The 14,685-nt window shown below is 55.1% G+C and overlaps 1 protein-coding gene across 1 annotated transcript; it reads left to right on the top strand.

The window, feature by feature from the left end:
* Positions 1-9,743: 9,743 nt before the first annotated feature.
* On the top strand, positions 9,744-10,391 carry SOCS1 (suppressor of cytokine signaling 1; the record flags this gene model as incomplete). The annotated part of the gene is made up of 1 exon (XM_079719787.1): positions 9,744-10,391. One exon carries the CDS (start codon positions 9,744-9,746, stop codon positions 10,389-10,391), a length of 648 nt encoding a protein of 215 aa, XP_079575913.1.
* Between the last annotated feature and the right edge of the window lie 4,294 nt (positions 10,392-14,685).

Below are 14,685 nucleotides of genomic sequence, written 5' to 3'. Positions count from 1 at the left end.
TGCAGCAGGGGTGGGGCCAGAGGTCGAGGAAGGCCCAGTGGAGGAGACCTGAGGGAAGCACATTCCAGGCCGAGGGAACAGTATGTGCAAAGCCCCAGGGAAGGAAAGAGCTTGAGGTGTTCCAAAGACTGGCGTGGCTGGCACAGATGTGCAGGTGGCCGCCAGGGGGTGGCAGCACCAGGTGGGGGCCAGGCCACACAGGATTTGCAGGGCCGTGGGGAGCTTGGACATTTTATTTGGTGTGATAAGTCACGGGAGGGTCTTAATCAGGCAAGAGGCCGGGTCTAGTGTCTTTGCTGGGTGGAGACTGAATGGTAGGGGACAGGAGGGACAAGAGGAAGAGCTGTGGGAGGTCATGGCCAGGAGGGAGGGAGCAGGGCCTGGACCAAGGGTGGCACAGGAGGCCTTCCTCTTGGAGGGCAGGTCTGAGATCCGAGATTCGTGCTTCCTTCCCCCCAAACCTCCTGGTTCCCTCTTTAAAAACAAAAGCCATATAATGCTATGATAGTCATTGACACCTCAGTGCTAAAGAGTCTGGGAAGTGCTTCTAGAGAGCATGTTTTAAGGGAGGAGGTGGAGACAGGGTCAGGGGATAAGGTCAGGGTCTTTGAGCCCCACTCACCAAAGGACTTCCCTATTCCCTGGACAGTGTCCTTTTATGATACAGTCACTGAAGGCAGGAGCTCTACTGTAGAGACATCAACTCTCTAATAGAGGAAGTGAACTGGGAAGCAGACAGACTGGGTCGCGTGTGTGGTTTATGGCCCCATCTTAACCCCACATTTCCCTGAAACCAACACTCAGAAAAAAGTGGTACAAATACACAGACATCCAGTCACGTATACAAAGAAACTGCCATTCAAACCCACTCAGACGCAGAGCCTGAGGTTCACGTGCAGGCTCCCAGATACACACCCCCCCATACACACACCGAAACACACACATACACACACACATACAGGCTCTCACCTGCCTCCCCTCCCACACACCGAAACACACACAAGCAAGCACATGCGGGCACACAGCTACCCTCCCGCAGTCAGACACGTGATGACAAGAGGACAAAAATCAAACCACAGATTCATTCTTTCACTTGCTTGGTTTGGGGTGGGGCGGTAGTAGTTTGGGGGCAGGCCTGCTGAAAACCCAAATTCAGGAAACAGAGAAATAGATGCTAAATTCAGCCACCTAGAGACCCTGCACATCCCCCCCAATCCGCTGTGTTGGGATGTTGGGGTGAAGTGAGGTGTGAGAAATAGACACAGACCCGCCTGTGGTGGGACGGCTCACTCAGCTGCCCGGGCACCACTAAGGGGACCCAACAGTCCTGGGGGGGGCGGGGGGGAGCAGCCAGGGAAGAGGGTACAGAGCCTGCGTTGAGATGCCCATGTGAGGTACGATTCAGGAGGAAAAAGACCCCAAACTCTGTAGATTCAGCTCCCCCACTCCCTCGCTGGGTGACCCTGGGGATGTCTCTTAACCTCTCTGAGCCTTGTTTGCACCTCAGGCTTTGTCAAGAGGTCCAAGGCGCCACGCTGTTCTTGATCGCTGCATCCGCTGTACTTAGCACATATCAGAAGTTCAGCAAATATTTGCTGAATAAATGAAAGAATGTGCAGGCATTAAAGCAACAGTGAGGGGCTTCCCTGGTGGCGCGTGGTTAAGAATCCGCCTGCCAGTGCAGGGGACACAGGTTCGAGCCCTGGTCCGGGAAGATCCCACATGCCGCGGAGCAACTAAGCCCTGGCGCCACAACTACTGAGCCCGCGTGTCACAACTGCTTAAGCCCATATGCCTAGAGCCCGTGCTCCACAACAAGAGAAGCCACTGTGATGAGAAGCCCACGCACCACAACAAAGAGCAGCCCCCGCTCGCCACAACTAGAGAAAGCCTGTGCACAGCAACGAAGACCCAACGCAGCCAAAAATAAATACATAAATAAATTTATTTTTTAAAAAAAGCATCAGTGAGATGCCACTTTTGAACCCAGTGAATGGGGAAAACCAGAAAAATTTTGATAATAGCAAGTCCTGGAAGGACCCAGAGAAGCAGATACAGTTGGACGCAGTTGCCAGGGGGTCAAATGTGCATGCACGTGTTGGCAGGCGAACGGGGCAGCGTCTATGAATATCTACAGTGTGCAAAGCATTTCTCTCATGTGTGCCAGGGCCACATGGCTTGCAAGAGCAAAAAACTGCAAACAACCCACAGGGTGGCTAAATGGACACGCAGGTTCACTGAGGACTCTCGTGCAGTTTTTAGAAGAATGGGGTTGATCTCTATGCGATCTACTCAGATTGCCAGGACATGCTATTGGGTGAAAAGGGCTAGACAGAGAAAGATATACCATTGATGGAGGGGAAAAATTCTACACAAAGCAACACTGTACTTTTATGGGGGAAAATGCAGGTATGTAAGTGCTTAGATAAAGATCTGGAAGGACATAGACTAAGCTGGTGCCTGGGGATATGTCTGGGGAGGGGAAATACTTTATTTTCTACTAGGAAATGAAAATCAGGGAGAAAAGGCATGAGCATCAGTGAAGTATCTAATAAGCGCTCAGCAAAGCTCTGTTGACTCCGGAAAGAGATAGCGCAGGAATGCTGAATGTAAACTCTGCCTCTGCGAACTGGTCCAGGCAAGGTGACCCAGAAGGCTCTCCTCAGTGGGACTCACCACCCCAGGGCAGGGAGAGGCCACGGCTAGCCCCCCACTGCCTTCCCCCAGCCAGGCCTCTGCCTATAAACCAGCAGGGTGGCACCAGGGCCTCTCCTGCTCCCTGGAGCCTCATCTCCTGCCACCTGCCACTCAGGTCCTCAAATTTTGGCCTCCAGGCCCTCGCTGACGCCAGGCCCTGCCCTGCCAGGAGTGCTCTCCCTTCTCCTCCCTGGGCAGAGTCACTCGCTCTTTAAAATTCGGGTCAAGGGTCACCTCCTCCCAGAGGCTGCTCATCCCTGCCGTCTCGGCCAGGGGCCTCCCTCTTCTCTAGCCAGCAGACACCGGGCTTCCCACCGGCGTGGGCCACCATCAAGTCTCCTGCTGGTCAGCGTGCCCTGAAGCAACGGGCCTTAAGTGAAAGAACTGGGACACGATCAGCCCCTCCAACAGCTTTCCCATGGTGTGGCGGCCGCAGAGCTGAGAAGCCCTCCTGCCCCCGCCCCCAGTGTCCCCAGACTGTGACGGTCAGCCCTCGTGTCTCGTTGCACAGCTTCTGTAAATTCTTGTTTCCCCTCTGTGTCAACTGCCAAAGGTAACCACCATGGTTCTTGTCATCAGCTGCTAACACCTACTTTGCCACTTATGGGATGGGGTAGGGTGGGAACCAGATCGGCCTATTAGAATAATGCCCAAAAAGAGGCTCCAAGCAAGATCCTGGGAGATTTACTGATGAAAAGGCACTGGGCCTGCCAGGCTTGGGCTTTCTGACAGCTCTATCGGCCACAGCATTAAGGGAACTTGCCTGAAGCCACAGGGAGGGTGGGAGGGAGGGGGGTGGGGAGCTGGGACCAGGACCTGGTGTGCCACAACCAGGGCTCTCAGAAATCCTCCTTCCCGCCCCTCCTGTTTTTGAGTTATTAACACAGTACCAGCAACTGCTTTCTGAAAGCCGGTTAATACTGGATACTTCATGTAATCTCTGACCTAATCTCTCCTTTTTCACCTGTTACACTGGGATAATAGGCCTGCTGGAATGTTCCCACCAAGTCTCCCCAGGACCTTGGAAGACCAGCCACCAGCTCAGGCCATCACTCCTCCTCTGCCGGATGAGAGCCTTCTCCTTGGGCTCGAGCGTCCCCTCCCTTCCAAGGAAACACAGCACCTTTCCTGCTGTCGGGACCAGCTGGGACTAGGTTCTACCCCATGTAATGCAGCAACCTCTCTGCACAGAGGCCAAGCCCCAGGTCTCTCCAAAACACTTTCACCAAGTTCCATCAGCTCCCTGAGTAGCGCTTTTCTCATCTGGTAAATGGCGACATAATTTCCACCTCACAAAACCATGGGGGAGAGTAAATAAGACAACATACCAAGACACTGTCACCTGGCCCACAGCAGGCTCAGCAAATGGTGACTCCTCTTCCAGGGAGTGAGGGGTGACCCCAGAACTCAGGTCTTGGACTCCTCAAGCAGTGTTCTCTACTACAAAGCATGAATGTCCTGGCTTTCCTGTAGGACTGTCTTTGTACCCATTCAGGGGCTAGTGTGGTAACATCCGGGGAGGGGGAGGTCAGGGACAGTTGTGAGGTGTGTGCCAAGGCCCCCACTGTAGGTCTCTGTGGCTAATACCCCAGCTGTCCAGAATTTCAGCAACCACAGGGTTTTTTCCACACCCAATCCTGTAGTGTCTCCTGGGCCTGAAGGAATGTCTCTTGCAGTCAGGGTGAAATCCAAACCCCTCCCACGTTCCAACAAAGCCCTGCCCCATCAACTGGACCCCTGTCAACCTCTATAACTCACCCCTGCACTCACCCTCTGGCTCTCTACACCAACTACACACGTCTCCTTTCTGATCCTCAACTATGCCAAGCACTCCCACCACAGGGCCTTTGCACTGGCTGTTCTCGCTACCTGGAATCCTCATCACCCCACTTTTAGAAAGGCCTCAACTCCAGCCTCCAAGAGGCTTTCCCTGACTGCCTTACCTCACGCCTGCCCTCACTCCACAAACACCTTGTTGTTCCCTTTATTTCCCTCTTTATTTTCCCATAGCACTTACCATGATCTGAAATGATCATGTGAATTCACTGTCTCCCCTATGTCTGCTTGAAGACCCCTGAGTTCCCAGTGACTGGCAGACAGTAGGCACTCAATAAATACCTACTGAATAAATACTGAAAGAGTGAAATAAATGTCATTACCCCTATCTTGCAGATGAGGAAATCGAGCCACAGAGAAGCTAAGAAGCTGGCCCCAAGGCCATGTGTTCATTAAGTGACAGACTGAAACCAGAATCCATGCTCTAAGCCAGCAGTCCCCAACCTTTTCTGGCACCAGGGACCGGTTTCATGGAAGACAATTTTTCCACAGACGGGGGTGGGGGTGGTGACGGATCAGACAGTAACGCAAGCGATGGGGAGCGGCAGATGAAGCCACGAAGCTTCGCTCGCTTGCTGCCGCTCACCTCCTGCTGTGCAGCCCGGTTCCTAACAGGCTGTCTGTGGCCCGGGGGGTTGGGGACCCCTGTTCTAAGCCCCACAGCTCGAGGCTCCCCAGAGGCACAGACTCCCATGGGAATCATGGCTGTAAAGAAAGGCTGATGAGCGCTGGGGCAGAGGGCAGTTTCAAGATTACACGACCTGACCAGGGGCTGTTTTTCCCAGCAGGACTTTGCCAAAGCTAGAAAGAGAAACTGAAAAACTGAGCTCCGAGGGCCAAGATCTTGACTCCTCCCAGCTGCTGGCTGGGCCCCTCACTTCTGGGGCAGCCAGGGCTGCTGAGGGTGGGGGTGGGGGGAGGAGAACCAGCCGACAGGTCTGGCTGTGACCCAGCAAGCTGTGGACATAGGGCTGACCCAACTGCCCGGTGACAAGAAGTCACTTGTGCTAAGCACTTTCTCTGTACCTGGCCCTTTGCTTTGGGCTTTGCTTCCATGCTGCTCTGTGAGGCACAAAACCTCCAAAGCTCATTTTGCAGCTGGGGCAAATGAGGCCCAGAGAGGGCAAGTTGCTTGCCTATGGTCTCCACAGCCGTGGAGTCTGAGCTCCTCAGGGCTCCCATGCGGCCTAGCTTCCTGCGAGTCTACTACCAGTCCTCCAGGGAGAACAGCCCAGGAGACTGACAAATATTTGTCAGTGTATTTCTTTTTCCCTTTTGTATCTGGATTCGGTTTCGTTTTGAACTCAGGACTTCAGAAAATGAAACCAAATTTGTAGTAACTGTCACTGTTGGTGGTGGGGAGAGCCCGTGTGTGCTCGGCAACGTGTGCCTGTTTCGCTATGGCTTGCACAACCAGGATCTGCCCAGGGTAGAGGATGAGGCCCACTGTACAGGCAAGGAAACCAAGACTCAGAACGGCCCAAAGCCACAAAGTGGGAGACAGAGGCTTGGCTGGCAAGACCTGGGGCCTCCACAAGCTTATAAAGAGGAAAGTCGGCAGAACGGTCCTCACTCCTCCCCAAGCAGGCTCAGGTTGCAAATGAATCTGATTTCTTTGGCATCTACTGTTTTACCAGAAGACAGACTGGGATTCAAGATCACCAGGAATCTGGTTAGGGTGGGGGGGTGGGAAGAGGAGGTGGGGAGGGAGTTTACAGCACAGTAGACAAGCGCTAAAGCTTTGGGGTCTGACAGCCTGGGTATGAAGCTCCGCCCTGCCCCTTCTGAGTTGTGTGCTCCTGGGCAAGTGACTCCCCCACCTCAGTTTTCCTATCTGTAAAATGGGCAGATTGGATTGTTGTGTCAATCCAATGGTCTAAGGACTGTAAAGCATTTATCACCCAGTCCATTTAGGCCAATACACCATAGGTATCAGTAAATGAAATGAAGGAGGGGGCTCCAGGGGGATGGGTGGGCATGTGGCAGCAAGTAGGGGGCCGAGAGGAGGAGGCCCCGGTGCCCGGGAAAAAGAGGTGGCTCTCCCAAGTAGCTATCTGGTCTGTCAATGGGGGGTGGGGGGGCATATGGGCCATCAGCTATTTATAAATCTCCCTCTGCCCAGAGGCCTGCCAAGGAGACATGCTGGCAGGAAGACAAGTCATGCAGGAGCCAGCCCAGCCTGGCCGCCTTCTCTGAGCCTGGACCACCCGCCTCCAGCTCAAGTGAGAAGGAGGTGCTATGCCTCCCCACTGCCAGCACCCAGGGGTGCTAGAACTTCTGAAATGAAGCCACGTGTCTGCAGGCTCCATTTTTCTGTCACAGCCACTGACAGCCGCTGATAAACAATAGCAGCAACAGCACACACCTACTGAATGCTTATTATATACCAGGGACTGGTCTAAGCACTTGACCCATAATCACTCATTTAATCCCCACGCTATGAGGGAGATATTATTACCTCCTTCATAGATGAAGAAACCAGGCAAGGGAGTTAACTACATGTTCAAGGTCACAAGGACAGAGAGTTGCAAAATTGGAATTGGAAACCAGATAGATTGGGTCCAAAGTCCAATACTTTATATTGCCACCTACCACAGGGCAGCCCCCCTCAGGTGCTCCAGAATGACCACAGCACCTGACCACTGACACATGCAGGGCTCTGCATCTTCTCACTCCCTTGCACACAAGTGCATGAGCGCTCTCTCTCTCTCTCACACACACACACACACACACCCAAGACAACCACATCAATGACCAACACCAGCTGCTGCCAACACGAATTGATGGAGACAATGGGGTCCTAAGCAAGGCTGGTTCTGGGCCACCCCTTTGTGTTTACGAGGAAGCACGGGGGTCCTGGGATCTACCTAGGGCCAGGGAAGGAAATCACCCGGGAGGCGGGGAGGAGGACCTGGCTCCAGCCAGGGCTCGGAGCAGAGGAGCTAGCTGGGCTGCAGCCTGAGAGCTGCCTGTAGAGGGCAGTGTGTGCCAGCGTGAGGCCAGTCCCTGCCAAGCCTGGCCTCTTCCCCGGGACCCCTCCCAGACTGTGAGACAGGCTACCCACCAGCCCCCAAGCTCATTTGTTCTTTCTTTCGTTCAAAAATACATGTACCGGGCTTCCCTGGTGGCGCAGTGGTTGAGAGTCCGCCTGCCGATGCAGGGGACGTGCGTTCGTGCCCCGGTCTGGGAGGATCCCACATGCCGCGGAGTGGCTGGGCCCGTAAGCCATGGCCGCTGAGCCTGCGCGTCCGGAGCCTGTGCTCCGCAACGGGAGACGCCACAACAGTGAGAGGCCCACGTACAGCAACAAAAAAAAAAAAAAAAAAAAAAAAAAAAAAAAAAAAAAAAAAAAAAAAAACATGTACCAGCCAGGCACCTTCTCCGTGCCTTTCCACGACAGAGAGGATCACACACAAATGTACAAATTGTAGCTGGTATCCCATCATTCCAAGGCGGAGGTGTGAGTGTGGGGAGGAGGCAGACGCGAGCAGTGGGGGGGGAATCTGTAAAGTAGAAGTCGGAGGAGAGGAGGGGCTGGCCAGAAAAACTCAAAGTAGGTTTTGGGAATTATCACATCTGAAAATGAACTATCTTTTCACTGGGCTCCCAAGTGCATTTAGGGGTGTCCAGATGCGCCTTCCTCTCCCCAAAATAAAAGCCAGGAAGGCGTGCCTCGTTTGGAGCTCCCCCTCTGCCAACCACTGGGCCTCGGTTTCTCCAGCTGTCGTGCAGTAGGGAGGGCTGGCCAAGGCCGCCGGTACCTTGCCGGGCCTCACCCGGTTTCCGAGGAACTGGGCTCGCAGCTGAGGCACCCCTCCCGTACCGCCGAAGGGTTCCTCCGAAGACTGTGGTCGGGCCGCCGCTTCCTCGGAAGCCCGCGCCAAGACCAGGGACAGCGACAGGCAGGGAGGGGTGCGGAGGCGGCCATCTAGAGGCTCCGAGACTACGTGGGCAGGGCAGTGGAGGGAGCAGTCCCGAGGGGTCCGAGGTGGGACCCCAGGGTCGGGTGGAGGTGTCTGGCTCCGGAATAGAGGACAGCTCTACCAGAGATGGGCGCTGAGACACCTGGAGGGGAAGAGGGGTGTGTCACGGTTAGTCCAGAGTATCCTAAAGGGCTTGCCTGCAGAAATCTGCGACCGAAGGTACGTAAGGGCAAAGTAGGGCCGCCAGTTCCGAAGGGGGCTTCTGAGAAGTGCCCAAGAGGTTCAGAGGTGGTGCTAGAGACCTTGACAGGGGGGGTCCTAGGACAGATGCGAGTCTAGGTCAGGGCGGGGGGGCGCTTCCCCGGGTAGGGCTCCCTGATTTGTGGAAAAGGTCGAGCCGGCCTAGCCTCCGCGGCGCGCAGAAAAAGAAACCGAAAGTGGCGCGGAAGGGCGGGCCTGTAAGGGGGTGGGGTCTATAGGGGGAGGAGCCTTAGGCCGACCACGCCCCCAAGCCAGTTTTAAAGACTGGTGCAGGGGCGGGCGCGCAGCAGACAGAGCTGCGGCCGTGGCAGCTGCACGGCTCCTGGCCCTGGAGCATGCGCGAGAGCCGCCCCGGAGACCCCAGCCGCCCCGCTTGCGGCGCCCCGCGCCCCGCCGCCAGGTGAGCGGGGCACTGGGCTAGGAAGCGGGAGGGAGAGGGGAGGAAAGCACAGGACAGCCGGGTGTCTGGCGGCCTCGGGGGCTGAGTGGTGGGGTCGCGGCCGCCACGCTCCTGGCCCCCTCTGGCCTCACCCGGGCAGACCCCGCGCGTGGGATTCCCGCAGCGCAGATTTTCTCATGCCTTTGCCCAATTCGCCCGGACAAGGCGCCAATTCCCGGCCTGGCCAGGAGGCGGCGGTCGCGGGGCGGTGAGCCGAGGGCCGGTTGGCCGGAATCGGGGCAGGCTTCTCCCCGGCACCTCTCCACGCCCCCTTCTTGTACCCAAACTCGGAGCGACTCGGGGGCTGCACTCCGCTCCACCGAGTTCCCACCCGCCTTGAAGTGCTCCGCGAGCGGGGAAGCCCATTTTCTAGATGAGCCCACTGAGGCTCAAAGGGCCGCGCGGACTTGGTCTTGAGCCCTCGGCCCTTTAGGAACGGCTCACTCCAGAGCCCCACCCCTCCCAAGTTGCCTCGCGGGCCCTCACCTGCCCGGCCCCACCCAGACTCCCTGCTCACAGCCTGTCTCCCCCCATCAGCGCACCCCCGGACGCTATGGCCCACCCCTCCGGCCGGCCCCGCGTGTAGGATGGTAGCACACAACCAGGTGGCAGCCGACAATGCAATCTCCACGGCAGCAGAGCCCCGACGGCGGCCAGAGCCTTCCTCCTCTTCCTCCTCTTCTTCCTCCTCCTCGCCCGCGGCCCCGGCGCGCCCGCGGCCCTGCCCAGCTGCTCCGGCTCCGACCCCGGGGGACACGCACTTCCGCACGTTCCGCTCTCACGCCGAGTACCGGCGCATCACCCGGGCCAGCGCGCTCCTGGACGCCTGCGGCTTCTACTGGGGACCCCTGAGCGTACACGGGGCGCACGAGCGGCTGCGCGCCGAGCCCGTGGGCACCTTTCTGGTGCGCGACAGCCGCCAGCGGAACTGCTTCTTCGCCCTCAGCGTGAAGATGGCCTCGGGCCCCACGAGCATCCGCGTGCACTTCCAGGCCGGCCGCTTCCACCTGGACGGCAGCCGCGAGAGCTTCGACTGCCTCTTCGAGCTGCTGGAGCACTACGTGGCGGCGCCGCCCCGCATGCTGGGGGCCCCGCTGCGCCAGCGCCGCGTGCGGCCGCTTCAGGAGCTATGCCGCCAGCGCATTGTGGCCACCGTGGGCCGCGAGAACCTGGCGCGCATCCCCCTCAACCCCGTCCTCCGGGACTACTTGAGCTCCTTCCCCTTCCAGATCTGACCGGCCGAGCACGCAGCATTAACTGGGGCGCCTTATTATTTTCTATTATTATTATTTCCCTGGAACCACGTGGGTGCCCTCCCCGCCTGGGTTGGAGGGAGAGGGTGTAGGGGGCGAGGCGCCTTCTGCCCTGGGTTGGAGACAAGGCCGCAGACCCCTCCCCACCTCTTGTGGGGGTGCCCCCTCTCGGTGCTCCCTCTGGGTCCCCCTGGTTGTCCTAGGAGCTTAACTTAATTGTATCTGGGGCCAGGACCTGAACTCGTACCTCCTACCTCTTCATGTTTACATATACCCAGTATCTTTGCACAAACCAGGGGTTGGGGGAGGGTCTCTGGCTTTATTTTTCTGCTGTGCAGAATCCTATTTTATATTTTTTACCACCAGTTTAGGTAATAAACTTTATTATGAAAGTTTTTTTTTTTTAAGAAAAAAGGTTTCTAGAGCGTGTGCTTTGGGCAAAGGTTTTCCATGGTTCTGAGTGGGTCCAGGTTCCTAAGACTGACCCGTGTGGCCGAAGATGGTGTGTGGCCTGTGTTCTGTGGCTGGGAACCCTGCATGGCTCCACCCTCAGCTCTCAGGGGTAGACGAACCGTTGGTCTAGTTTTGGTATTGTGTGTAAAATGGCAGATCATGTTTCAGCACTTAATGTGTGCCAGGCCCTGTTCTGTGCTTTACATGCTTAAATTTACTTAATCTATAAAGACAACCCTATGAAACAAGGCTCTTATCCCCATTTTACAGAAGAGAAAACTGAGGCGGGGTACATTTGCCTGTGGCCATTCTTGTGTCAGAGAAGATACTGGGGCCTTTTTTGGCTGTCCTCCCAGAAATCTGTTTGAATGGATGACAGAGAGGAAACTTCTTTCATTCTATGACCACAACTTTTTCCAGGAAGGGGGTGGGGGTGGGGGCTTGTTGAGTTTTTGGAAGGACGCGTGGCACATTCTGAAACTCAGCATATAGGAAGGCATATTTTAGATGGGATCGGGGTACAGGGTTGGGTCTGAACTTCCTTCTTCCCGCCCTGTTCTGTCTTGCGTACTTTTTGGTGAACACACAACTTGGAGCCAGAAAGACGCTCTGTGGTCTGTGGTGTCAGAAGGGCCCTGTTGGCAGCTTTGGGCAATTCCCTTTACCTCTCGGGGCCTCAGTGACTACCTCTAAAATGGGCTTGCTGGAAGAGGTGCTTTGCTGTAACCCTCAGCAGCAGGCACTGATGCAAAGGGGATGGAGGAGGTGATGTTTTCTGGAGCTTGGGCCGGCCAGCATCACCACAGAGTGCCCAGGAAACGGGTTTTATGGCTACTCCTTGTATCTGTGGCCAGTCTGCCGGCCACTCAGGGCTGTGTTGCTGCACCCAGTGAATCGAGTCATTTTCAGGTTTAGGGTTAAACGGCTTTACAGACACATTTTTAGAAGTCAGAATGGCCCTCTGCAGCCTTGGACATGCTTACAATGGAGTGTCCTAATATTTAATACCTTTCAGGCTTGAAAGTGCAGCATAAAATTAACTTGATAGTTGGAGAGCCGGAGCAGCCCAGGCTTGTCTTAGGGATTAAATACGTTCCAGATCTCAAGGTTAAGAATGACCAGGAGAGATTTAGTATCTCAGAGAGCTTTGGCAATATCATCCTTTAATGAAGTGGGGTGGGAGGAAAGGAGGTGATGTCTGTGTGCCTCCAAGGAATTACTGCTGCTGCTTCTTTGAACCATCTCCCTGCCCTTTGTTCTCTACTGTGTGGACCAACTCCTGTCCTTGTTCTGACTTTCCTGTCTCCTACTCAGCTTGGGCAGTGCCGGGAGAAACCCCAGAAAGCAGTGCTTGCGCATACGGCAAACACTTAATGAGTGCTTACTATATGCTGGGCCCTGTGCTACCTTGTTTAAGCCGCACAACCAGCCTGTGAGTTAGCAACATCTCCCCCATTTTACAGATGGGAAAACTGAGGCTCAGAGAGGCAAAGTAGGGCATACAGCAAGTGGTGGAGCCAGATTTTCAAACTTAGTGCTGCTCCAGAGGCTGGGTACCACTAGGCAACACAGCCTCCCACAAGGGCCTAATGGTTGCAGTAATAATAACAGTAGCAGCTGCTAACATTTATATATAGCTTCATTGGGCAGGTACCATTCCGGGCACCTAGTTACCTATGTTAAGCATTCAACCTTCATCCGAGCCTTAGGATTTAGGTACTATTAACATCCCCATTTTGCAGACGAGGAAACAGGTACTCATCTAAAGAGGGACGAATCGCAGTTAGTTTACAATATTTCCAGGGTTTTTTCCTCCTTTCAAAAAAAGCTTAAATATCACATCTTCATTATACAAACTCATACACAAACCCATTCCCCTTAGCAAAACAGCTAAGACTAAAGCTCCTCTAATCACACTTCCCAGAGCTGGCCCCTTCTCTTTGTGAGTCATTTTTTAAAAAGCTATACCCGACTTCCCTGGTGGTGCAGTGGTTAAGAATCCGCCTGCCAATGCAGGGGACACAGGTTCAAGCCCTGGTCCAGGAAGACTCCACATGCCACAGAGCAACTAAGCCCATGTACCACAACTACTGAGCCTGCGCTCTAGAGCCTGCAAGCCACAACTACTGAGCCCGCATGCCACAACTACTGAAGCCCGTGCGCCTGGAGCCCGTGCTCCCCAACAAGAGAAGCCACCACAATGAGAAGCCCGCGCACTGCAACGAAGAGTAGCCCCCACTTGCTGCAACTAGAGAAAGCCCGCGTGCAGCAACAAAGACCCGATGCAGCCAAAAAAAAAAAAAGCTATACTAACACACATACTGTGACCTAAAGTGACCTAGAAGCCCCCCAGGAGCTGCACTCCAGGCCCTGAGTGACAGATCTCCGGCAGATACACTGCAGAGCAGGAGGGCGGGGAGGGGGGCAGCGCACGCTGTGTGGCTTCCCCGTGGTGCAGGTTCTCTCAAACCTCAGCTTCATGATTCAGCAGTGCTGACGTCAATTTACAAGAATAAAAAGTGAGAGGAGGGGTTGGTGTGTTTGTGGAACTGGGCTGGGGGCCCAGGAGCGGCTGAGCTGGGCAGTGGAGGGCAAACAGGATGGAAAAGGGGCAGCTCTTTTAGAACGGTGGGGACTGCGTGCGGGTGTGGGAACAACCTCTGACCTGCATCAAAGCCATTCCAGAGCTGGGGACGCTGCTCCCCATTTTAGAGATGAGGAAACTGGGGCTCAGAGAAGTATAGTCACTTACTTACTCAGGGTCCCACAGCTCAACAGTGATAGCCAAGACTTGCACCAGGTCCACCCCACTCTCAAGGCAATTGGTTTCCTCAAGAGTGGAGGAGGCAAGAGGGAGGAACCCTGTGAAGATGCATATTCCCAGGCCTCACCTCAGCCTGCCTGATCCTCCCAACTTTATGAGTGGAACTGTTACTGTCCCCCAGTCAGGAAGTGGAGAGGTGAGCCTCTTCCTGAGGTGATGCACGTAAGGCATTTAGCCCAGAGCCTGGCAGTATGTCTCTGAATGGTGTGGTATTCAATAAATGATACTGAGGTTCATATAACAAAGATTCACTGAACACCAACTATGTTCCAGGCATTACTCTAAGCCCAAAGGATACAGGAATGGGCAAAATTGAGGGAGTCCAGTCCCTGCTCTCGTGGAGTTCACATTCAGGGCCTCAGACAGTAACTAAATATGAAACTAAAGGCACGAGAACAAACCAAGGAGTGACAGTACTCAGATGGAAACTCAACAAGGTGGTTGGACAGTGGGTGGGGCTATTTTAGAAAGAAAGGTCAGGAAGGCTCCTCTAAGGTGACACTGAAATTGTGCCTGGAATGACAGGTCAGCGCCAGCCTGGGAGGCAGGCATTCTGGGCAGAGGGAACAGCAAGTGCAAAGGCCATGGTCTGGGAACAAGTTCAGCCCATTCCAGTCGCCGGCTGAGCTGGAAGGGAGATGATGGAGTGAAGGCCAGCGGCAGGAGATGAGGTGGAGTTGGGTGGACAGTGGGCAGAGCCACTAGTGAGGAGTGTGGATTTGAAGTGTGGTGGGGAGCCTGGGCATGACCTGATCTAATCTGTGTTGTGACCAGATCCTCTGACTCCTAGGTAGAGGTGCACCAAGGCAGGGAGGCTTGGGGAGAAGGTCTTAGGCTTCTTGCCTTATGATGTGTGTATTTGGGGATTGGGGTGAGGGGTGTCATTCTTGGTCAGACCCCTCAACCCCTCAGCTTAAGCCAATCAGGCCACAAAGAGGCAGGGACAGCCACAGGACCTACCTGGTCCAACGCTGAGACCACGTATGGGCCAGGCCTGGT

Source organism: Hyperoodon ampullatus (assembly GCF_949752795.1).
Source record: "Hyperoodon ampullatus genome assembly, chromosome: 14".
In the NCBI taxonomy this organism is placed as follows: domain Eukaryota; kingdom Metazoa; phylum Chordata; class Mammalia; order Artiodactyla; family Ziphiidae; genus Hyperoodon; species Hyperoodon ampullatus.
The sequence above is the reverse complement of the archived record's forward strand: the minus strand, read 5'-3'. Positions and strand labels throughout refer to the sequence as shown.